The 10654-nt window shown below is 39.8% G+C and overlaps 1 protein-coding gene across 2 annotated transcripts; it reads right to left on the bottom strand.

The window, feature by feature from the left end:
* Window positions 1-5740: 5740 nt before the first annotated feature.
* On the bottom strand, window positions 5741-10627 carry cutc (cutC copper transporter homolog (E. coli)). Of its 2 annotated transcripts, XM_078272909.1 has the most exons (9): window positions 10206-10622; window positions 10017-10095; window positions 8856-8915; window positions 8529-8738; window positions 7176-7211; window positions 6862-6995; window positions 6667-6694; window positions 6466-6571; window positions 5741-6348 (listed from the first exon to the last, which is right to left on the bottom strand). In XM_078272909.1, exons 2-9 carry the CDS (start codon window positions 10084-10086, stop codon window positions 6237-6239), a joined length of 756 nt encoding a protein of 251 aa, XP_078129035.1. In that variant the 5' UTR covers window positions 10087-10095; window positions 10206-10622; the 3' UTR covers window positions 5741-6236. The 2 variants fall into 2 exon arrangements, with proteins under 2 accessions (XP_078129035.1, XP_078129038.1); XM_078272912.1 differs by lacking the exon at window positions 8856-8915 and having other exon boundaries at window positions 10206-10627.
* Window positions 10628-10654: the final 27 nt, after the last annotated feature.

Genomic DNA, 10654 nt, shown 5'->3' with positions numbered 1-10654 from the left:
GTTTTGTTGAATTATGATCCATGTATTTGTGTGATCCAGCCTCATAAATCGAGATCTAAAAAACGTCTGCATCTTTTCAGCTTTATGCTTTCAATTTCTAACAAACTATAACAAAAACAAAACTGAAAATTAACCTGGTAAAATAATGGGCAAATATTGTGACTAAAAGTACTTAAATGGCAATAGAGTGAAATGAATAGGTCAGCATAACATTCAGACTTGTGTTGTAGTAAAGTATTTAATTTACATTGCTGCAAATGCAACCTTTGTTAGTGTGAAATAATGTGTGTGATGATATTAAAATAGATTACTCTGACTGTGTGATGGTTAATAATTACGTTTGATAACATGGTTGTAATCTGGCTGACTCATTGTGTGTACAACCCCCAAGGACAGCTATGTGACACATAATGACAACTAAAGAACGCAATCAAAGAGCACGGTCACTTAAATTTTAATTTACAACTATGCTATGCATGACTTTCTATAATAATTAGCTCTTATCTGTCAGCTAAGTCTGACTAGTAATAGTAAAGTGTGGTTACTTTATTAACAGGGACTTCAGCTAAAGCTGGCAGAAGTTATGTTGAGGGCGAAGGCAAACACAGAAGACAGCTTCGACAGGGGGGTAGGGCAAAGGGTAGTTAGTTAGTTAAACATTTTGTATTTTACAAGATGGCAAAAAATAATGATTTCTTAAAGATAAAATGGTTAGTCGATTAAACAAGTAGTTGATCAACAAAAAAACAAAAAACTAAATGACTGGCAACAATTGTAAAAAAACAGGTTAATTGATTACAATGTTTTAACTGGTTTCAGTTTTACAAAATGTAATATTTGCCCATTTTCTAATGATAGAAACTAAATATCTTTAGACTGTTGGCCTAACCAAACAAGCAATTTGGATACGCCACCTTAGGCTCTGAGAATTGGAACCTTTTTTTTTTGTAAAAATAATCATTAGCTGCAACCCATCATTCGTAAATTAGGCAAAGCCTCTGTGCATAATAAGCTTCCAACTTAAATATTAAACATCCAACTCATCTGTACTTGTGTTTGCTCTCTGACCATACCCCAATAGTGGATACATACCTTAAAGTGACACAAACAATGTAGCCTATATGCTCAGTTGTGTTCTAATAAAAAAATATTTTTATGTTTAATCTGTTGGTATTTATTCTAATGTGAATAGGTGTATGTTACATGCATTTTGTAGATAGATAATAAGACTAATTCATGAAACCATGTAACCAAGACAAATCCCATCAGAGACAGTTCATCATTAAAACTGAACAACAATGCTGTCATATATTTATAGTGAAGACTTGAAAGATAGAAGACTCAATACAACAATATGCTACTATACCTAACCAATGCTTTTTAAAAGTAGGTTTAATGAAGTAACTGGATAACTTTGCTTAAAGGTCCAATATGTAATACAGTCAGGTCCATAAATATTGGGACATCGACACAATTCTAATCTTTTTGGCTCTATACACCACCACAATGGAGTTGAAATGAAATGAACAAGATGTGCTTTAACTGCAGACTTTCAGCTTTAATTTGAGGGTATTTACATCCAAATCAGGTGAACGGTGTAGGAATTACAACAGTTTGTATATGTGCCTCCCACTTTTTAAGGGACCAAAAGTAATGGGACAGATTAACAATCATAAATCAAACTTTCACTTTTTAATACTTGGTTGCAAATCCTTTGCATTCAATTACAGCCTGAAGTCTGGAACGCATAGACATCACCAGACGCTGGGTTTCATCCCTGGTGATGCTCTGCCAGGCCTCTACTGCAACTGTCTTCAGTTCCTGCTTGTTCTTGGGGCATTTTCCCTTCAGTTTTGTCTTCAGCAAGTGAAATGCATGCTCAATCAGATTCAGGTCAGGTGATTGACTTGGCCATTGCGTAACATTCCACTTCTTTCCCTTAAAAAAACTCTTTGGTTGCTTTCGCAGTATGCTTCGGGTCATTGTGCATCTGCACTGTGAAGTGCCGTCCAATGAGTTCTGAAGCATTTGGCTGAATATGAGCAGATAATATTGCCCGAAACACTTCAGAATTCATCCTGCTGCTTTTGTCAGCAGTCACATCATCAATAAATACAAGAGAACCAGTTCCATTGGCAGCCATACATGCCCACGCCATGACACTACCACCACCATACTTCACTGATGAGGTGGTATGCTTTGGATCATGAGCAGTTCCTTTCCTTCTCCATACTCTTCTCTTCCCATCACTCTGGTACAAGTTGATCTTTGTCTCATCTGTCCATAGGATGTTGTTCCAGAAATGTGAAGGCTTTTTTAGATGTTGTTTGGCAAACTCTAATCTGGCCTTCCTGTTTTTGAAGGCTCACCAATGGTTTACATCTTGTAGTGAACCCTCTGTATTCACTCTGTTGAAGTCTTCTCTTGATTGTTGACTTTGACACACATACACCTACCTCCTGGAGAGTGTTCTTGATCTGGCCAACTGTTGTGAAGGGTGTTTTCTTCACCAGGGAAAGTATTCTTCGGTCATCCACCACAGTTGTTTTCCGTGGTCTTCCGGGTCTTTTGGTGTTGCTGAGCTCACCGGTGCGTTCTTTCTTTTTAAGAATGTTCCAAACAGTTGATTTGGCCACACCTAATGTTTTTGCTATCTCTCTGATGGGTTTGTTTAGATTTTTTCAGCCTAATTATGGCTTGCTTCACTGATAGTGACAACTCTTTGGATCTCATATTGAGAGTTGACAGCAACAGATTCCAAATGTAAATAGCACACTTGAAATGAACTCTGGACCTTTTATCTGCTCCTTGTAAATGGGATAATGAGGAATAACACACACCTGGCCATGGAACAGCTGAGCAGCCAATTGTCCCATTACTTTTGGTCCCTTAGAAAGTGGGAGGCACATATACAAACTGTTGTAATTCCTACACCGTTCACCTGATTTGGATGTAAATACCCTCAAATTAAAGCTGAAAGTCTGCAGTTAAAGCACATCTTGTTCGTTTCATTTCAACTCCATTGTGGTGGTGTATAGAGCCAAAAAAGATTAGAATTGTGTCGATGTCCCAATATTTATGGACCTGACTGTAATCCCTCCACCTAATCCTGGGTCTTCCCTGAGGCCTCCTCCCAGCTGGACGTGCCTGGAACACCTCCCTAGGGAGGTGCCCAGGGGCATCCTTACCAGATGCCCGAACCACCTCAACTGGCTCCTTTCGGCGCGAAGGAGCAGCGGCTCTACTGCGAGCTCCTCACCCTATCTCTAAGGGAGACGCCAGCCACCCTCCTGAGGAAACCCATTCCGGCAGCTTGTACCCTGGATCTTGTTCTGCCATAAATACTACAAACAGGATTGGTGACAAGCGCAGCCCTGGCGGAGGCCAACTCTCACCTGAAACGAGTCCGACTTACTGCCGAGAACCCGGACACAGCTCTCGCTTTAGTCGTACAGAGCTTGGATGGCCCTGAGAAGGGACCCCCTCACCCCATACTCCCACAGCACCTCCCACAGTATCTCCCGGGGACCCGGTCATACGTCTTCTCCAGATCCACAAAGCATATGTAGACCGGTTGGGCATACTCCCAGGCTCCCTCCAGGATCCTTGCGAGTAAAGATCTGGTCCGTTGTTCCACGACCAGGGACGGAATCCGCATTGTTCCTCTTCAATCTGAGGTTCGATTATCGACCGAACCCTCCTTTCCAGCACCTTGGAGTAGACTTTACCGGGAGGCGTGTCAGCAAGACAACCCCTCCACACCCAGAGCTTTAAGCATTTCATCATTGGATCTCATCAATCCCTGGGGCTTTGTCACTGTGGAGTTGTTTAACTACCTCAGCAACTTCCACCAGGGAAATTGACGACAATCCCACATCATCCTCCAGCTCTGCCTCTACCATAGAGGGCGTATTAGTCGGATTTAGGAGTTCCTCAAAGTGCTCCTTCCACCGCCCTATTACCTCCTCAGTTGAGGTCAACAGCGTCCCATCCTTACTGTACACAGCTTGGATGGTTCCCTGCTTCCCCCTCCTGAGGTGGCGAAGGGTTTTCTAGAAGCACCTTGGTGCCGACCGAAAGTCCATCTCCATGTCTCACAACACAAAGGCCATTCCAAAAAAACAGATTAAAAAAGCTGGCTACTTTATGTGACATCACTACATTTAATTGGCATGTGAGTGTCAAACTATTATATAAATACAAATGATACAAGCAAATCATATTGACTTATTTCACATACATGTGTTTAGCTAGAATGGAAGTAAAATGTCTAGAATATTTATTTAGAAATAGATCCAATCCAGTGTTTTCTGTGTTTGTTTGTTTTGTATCTTAGACATATTTACTTTAACAAGGACCACAGCACATCAGTCAGTTGCACGAACAGGCGTGGCATGACTTTTTCACTAGGTGGGGCTAGACCATAGAAATAAAATGGGTTTAGATTTCCTGAACTCAAATATATCAGTCTTTGTCTGGAATTATGGAGCAAAGTCTTTTTTATAGCCCTTCCAGTTTTCAGATTTGAGGTCATGTTACAGTGGAGGTATGGGATTTTACTTAGCTTTTTTTTTATATTTGTAGCTACAGTAAAAAAATAGATTTTCATTATAAGTGTAGTCAAGTAATTTTACAGTAGAGGTCCAAATTTATACAATAAAAATGTTTGATTTTGATTTATGTTTCAGCTGTGTTTTGGACTTGTGTCTTGGCTTGAGTCATTTTGTTTGTAGTTTTGAGGAAGACTGTTTTTAATTTTTATTCTAGTTTTAATAATGAACATTGTTGTTCCTTTTTATCAATTTGACTCCCAATTCCTTTTACACATTTTTAACAGTTTTTTAACTGCTCTTCCCCCGATTGAAAGATTTTAATTGTTTAATTTTAAGGAGGCCTCATGGTTAAAACACCTAGGTGGCGTTGTCGGCCCCATTTTTTAACATTACCTTGACCCCTCCCCTACCACCAGTCCCCTGTTTACATTTGTTACACATATATTGCATCATACCTGAGTCACTCTGAGTCCAAGGGTTACCTGAATAATAAATGCCTAATACATCAATGTGCATTGGACTGCCATTACAATTATAAAGTGTATTTTTATCAGCCAGGCAGCGAAAGAATGAGCATGACTTATGTTTGTCTGAGAAACATTACATCCCTGTACTAAACCCACATGCATCGTACCTTCAACGAGACGTCCCTTAAGCGTCTTTGGGTGTGTAGTATGTGTAGTAAGTATTTTCACAGCCGTATACTTCAACTACGACTGAGACTTACTTGACTTGCAAAATTATCTTTTAAATTGACGAACATCAAATGTGTAATTCATTGCTTGATTCAAACAGGATTAAGTAATTATTTGTCTCTCGCCATTCACACGTGCACGAGATTTTCTCGAAATAAGGTCCCATGGTCCACTGGAAGGGGACTTTACCTTTACCTCTCTATTGCTCTGCCCAATTGTTGAAAGGACATCACAGGTAGCTACATTTTTGTAGTTTTGTTTGTTTTGTCTGAAAATGTAGTTTTATGTTCTGTGTGGACCCCACGAAGAGTAGCTGATGTTCTGCATCAGCTAATGGGGATCCTAATAAAATCAAATCAAATCACATGGACTCAAATTTGTTACTTCAGTACAGCCTGGTTGGATGTTAGTGAAGATAGTAACACAACTCTCCAACCTCTTAAACCTTAGAACAACAATTAAAACTAGTGTAAATGAATGATGCATTAAAGGTGAAATTAATAAGAGACTGGTTTTAATTGTAGCATTTGACAACATTGGACAAAGGTACACTGAATTGTTCAAAGTTTTGGTCTTTAATTGAATTTTGAGCAAACTGAATCAAGTCACAATGTTTTTTTGTCCTTGTTAAAAATAAAGTACAGGCGGCCACAACTTTACGTTATTTTCCACTGTAAATAGGGAGTGCTGTAAATAAATATACAGGCGGTCAACTATATGGCAATTATAAAACATACCGAAAAACACAAGAATTTTAGCCCATACATGTGTACAATAATAAATGTAAATTATGAATCACTCTCCACTGTGAGATACTTTAACTGCATATAACCAGAAGGTTGCAGGGCTTTCCCTGAGCTCTAACTTTACAAGGACTGTTTGATCAGTGATGAAGAAGAAATGTTTTTTTTTGATGTACCAGTATAATTACTTATGATCGCTTTTGAGGTATCTGTTTTGTTGTCTGTCATGATTGTCCAGTACCCATTTACATGGTATTTCTGGCTATTGCATTAAGAGTGCGGACCTTTCTCACATCTGCCACCTTCAGGCCATACTCAGGTGCTGAGAAAGTAGCTCCCATCGTCACACAGGTGTTCCTGCACATGGAAACAATATTAGACAGACAGCAACAACACAAATAGTTTATCTATTTTAGTTTTATTCCCTATTAGAAATCTTGTAATGTATGTAAGCATGGGAAAAATCATACATACCTGAACTTCATGGCAGAATCCCTACTGGAGCGGGCTGAGCAGTGAAACTCTTCAGCTCCCGACCCCTCTAAAATTCTCTGCAGGTTCCTCTCATTAATACCCCCTCCTATATCAAACATTTTATTTATTTTTTATAAATAAACAAATAACAAAAAAAAAACATACTTATACATTTTACAAGAGAAAAGTAAAAGTACTAACCTGGCATGATGGCAATTCTCCCTTTAGCCTGTTAAAAGGTGGAGGTTGAAAAGGTGGAGAGTAGAATATAAGAATGGTAGTAAGGGAGAGACATAAGCTGCTCACCTACAATGGCTAAGCAGAAGAGATAAATAGCCCTGCCATCTTCATATGCTTGCATGCAAACATGTATGTGTACATATAATTTATACATACTTGTTCAATGAGCCGTTTAATGAGAGGGAGTCCCTCCAAAGCAGAATTGTCACAGCCACTTGTCAACAGACGCTGGAACCCTAATGATATCAGTGTCTCCAGAGCAACCACTGGGTCATTAACCATGTCAAAAGCTGCAGTAGGAGCAATATAAGTTGCATAAAATGAGTTCAAATGTCTTTAGAGGCTCTGATGAGATCACTCTAAAAAGGGCTTTACGGCTTTGTGATATCTTTTCTAATCTAGTTGCTAGCAGCTGCATGGAATTTCAAAAGCTTTAAGTCTACAGTTGATTTAAGTGAGAAGAATGTTACCTCGGTGGAAGGTGATAGGCAAAGGTCGAGCAGCAGCTAGTGAGCAAAAAGTGACAATCAGAAACATACATGGAACAATACAAAACCCCAAACAAAGTAAAAGTAATAAAAGCATTGCACATTCTGAATATTTTCTTTTCTCTTTTTGTGTGCCTACATGCTCTCTATGGCTAGTTGTTTATTCAGTGCAGCATACTCAATAAGACAATTTACTTTACTTTATACTGGATTACTGCTACAATATTTTTGCTCTCTAACTTGCATTTTATTTCAGGAAAAAGTCGCAGTGTATTTTTGAAAAATTCAAGCTAAATTATTTACGAAATATAAAAATAAATAAAAAACGGGAGGATACATCTGGAATAAATCAAAGACAATTTCATAGAACATATGCTGTATATTATACATACACATAACATATAGAGAAAAGGCAAAGGTCCTTGTGTACCTTTCCTCTGGCAAAGGTGCAAACACTTTAACTTGTCATTGCAGGAAAAGCGCAGGTGTTACTTATAACGTTAATGTCTAAATTCAATTTAAGGGTTCCAGTATGACATAAATGTAAGACACCTACAACTGGAACAGCTAAATGGAATACAGCCATCTAAATATCAACTGGTGATATTGCCACATGCTCCAATATTTAAAAATGTGAAAAAGGAATGCTGATTTGTTTTGTTTGTGTGAAGGTAGTCTCGCACTGCCAGATCTTCCTCCACAGCGCTGCGGAGGAAGATCTGGCTAGTCCACACAGCATTTCGGGATGGGAGAAAGACGTGCTCTGGTTTATTGGCATTTCCCTTAAACCAATCACAATCGGCTTGGGCAACACTAATTGCAGTACGGAGCAACGCAGCTCCGCAAAATAGCTTCGGGAAGGAACTTGTTTTGGTGGAACGTGTACGTTCAAAGGTTGTTTTAGTCATGCATCAGAAAACTCAGATTGGACAGATAGTCTAGCTAGCTGTCTGGATTTACCCTGTAGAGATCTGAGAAAAGGTTAACCATAGTCCTCATAAATCGACCAGAGTTCAAAATGCCAACACAAAGGAAGCCCAAGGCAGCGGATATCTGGCCTAAATGAGTGAAATCCGGAGCAATCCCAGAAGTGGAACGTCGTGGATATAGACTAGTGTGAAGGTAATATTTTGAAAGGGCATTTTATTGAGGATGTTTTTGTTCTAGCAAGATTTAAAGAAAAAACATGGCAGCTAAGACAGAGTACCTTTCTGTTATGTAAACTGTACCTTGTGTAGAACTGTACATCATGCTCTGTTAAGTGAGCATCTTTGTTGTTTATTAATAGTGCCTGTTAGGCCCATACAGATATGTTCAAGTAAAGAAAGACAATACCCAGTAACTCCATACAGAGCTCCGCGTCCACCTGTCCATCCTCTGTCAGGGCTCCCAACACTAGTCCGTCGGCCCCGTGGCTCTTCATCAGCTCTATGTCCTTCCTCATCACTTCCACTTCCTGGTCTGAGTACAGGAAGTCCCCCCCACGAGGCCTTATCATCACGTAGACTGGAATTTTGACATTCTGCTTCACAACCTGCAACAGACCTGTGGCAAAGCAAAAATTGTGGCATATGTGATTGTGTGTGCTTGTTGATGGTCTCAGCAGCTACTCAAGAGTTTAGGGTTGTGTATGAATATTTGTACAGAAATAAACTGATCCACCTTGACTGGGAGTGAGTCCTCCCTCCAGAAGACTAGAACACAGTTCAAGTCGACCTGCACCTGTCAGCAGAAACAAACGCTCAGACTGCACCTGTGTACCCTACATGGTCTGTGATCTTTGAAAAATATAACAACACTGCATGCCAATTAATTACTACTTAAATGGTCTGAGTGACTACAACATTTTCAACCTACAATTGCCTGTGAACAGGTTTGGTTATTAGAGACCTGTGACCTATTAATGACCTGATGTTGCCTAAGCTTTCCCCAGTCTCATCATACCACAACATGGTGTTTCCGTTAATTCCACTACAGGCCCCTTACTTCTCATTTCTTAATCCGATTGAGGAATTCTTTTCAGTTTGGCGTTGGAAAATGTACGACCGCCAACCACATGCCCGCATGCCTCTTCTGTAAGCAAAGGAAGAGGCATGCAGAGACATTGAGGTGGAGTCAGTCCAGAGTTGGATACAGCACGCAAGGCGATATTTCCCCTGTTGCCTGGCCAGGGATGATACTGCTTGTGATCTGAATGAGGCGATGTGGCCAAACCCTAACATAAGGGCAGGATCCATGAACCATCCACCCCAGCCTTTACAAAACAATTTTTTGTTTACCATTGCACTGTAACTTTAGTGAAATTATTTCTATTGTTTTGTTTGTTTACAGTAACATACTGTATTGATTACTGTACTGTAATTCAACTTTTCTTTGTGTAAAAACCTGCAATGGGAAATAAATTAAACGGTATATATTTTTTTCTGAAGCCTTTCTATTTTGCGTTCATTGAAATGTAAGTAGATGTTCTGTACTGGAACAATCTTTCACAGAAGCCTGTATGAGAAAATAGGTATACAAAGTACTAAATAGAGTAGTGTTTTGTATAAAGTACATCAATGTGTTGTTGCGGCCTTGAAAGAGTCATTCAAGTGCTGCAAGCATGTGTGTATCATTTTGTTACAAAAATGCCATTATGAACAATTTACATTTTGATTGCAGTTTCATCTTGACATAGAAGAGATATGTATCTCCATGTGTTGGGTCTTATTTGGCTTGGAGTTTTGACAAAATGAGCCACATTCCCGCAACACGCGTGTATGCAATCGACAAAAACTGTAATAGAAAAAACAAAGTGTTCACTAGCACAGTAACGCTACCAACCTCCTCGTTCAGCATTGACAGCAGACTCCACGGAGTCCACACACGCCTCCATTAAAAAAGTCTCTGCCATCCTGACAGTCTGGACAGTGAGACAGAAAGACAGACACACCAGAAAGAGATTAATTGTGAATGTGTTAGCTAAAACTTCCACAATCATTTAGCTATGTTTTCACTTCCACAAACAACTACCTGTCTAATCCACTTCCTATCGATTCATATGACCTTATCAGTCGATTGGAAACGATATGAAGACAGTAGAGTACATGCTGTTTGGGTGACTGATTAACTTCAGCTCGGCTCCTTCACCCAGCCAGCACTTACACCCTATGCTTACACCATGGATGGCTTACACCCATGAGCCAGCCACGACAGTGGATAAGAGTTTCCCGGATAGTTGAATTTCAAACACAGTGTCTGGCGGGTGAATGGTGTACTGGTTATGCACGTTATGCAGTACTACTGGGCCATAGGAAGGAGGGTGACCGCCCATGCGGGATACGCTAAGAAACAAAACATGCACCAACCGACGTCCCGTCCCGTCTTTCAATAACAACATTTAGAAAATATTACATATTTCAGTTGTATCTGTTGGGTATGGTGTTTTCGGTGTTTTCCGCATGGCTGTATTAAGAGAACGG

The sequence above is a fragment of the Sander vitreus genome, chromosome 17, assembly GCF_031162955.1.
Source record: "Sander vitreus isolate 19-12246 chromosome 17, sanVit1, whole genome shotgun sequence".
Classification (NCBI taxonomy): domain Eukaryota; kingdom Metazoa; phylum Chordata; class Actinopteri; order Perciformes; family Percidae; genus Sander; species Sander vitreus.
This window is presented reverse-complemented; position numbering and strand designations above follow the sequence as displayed.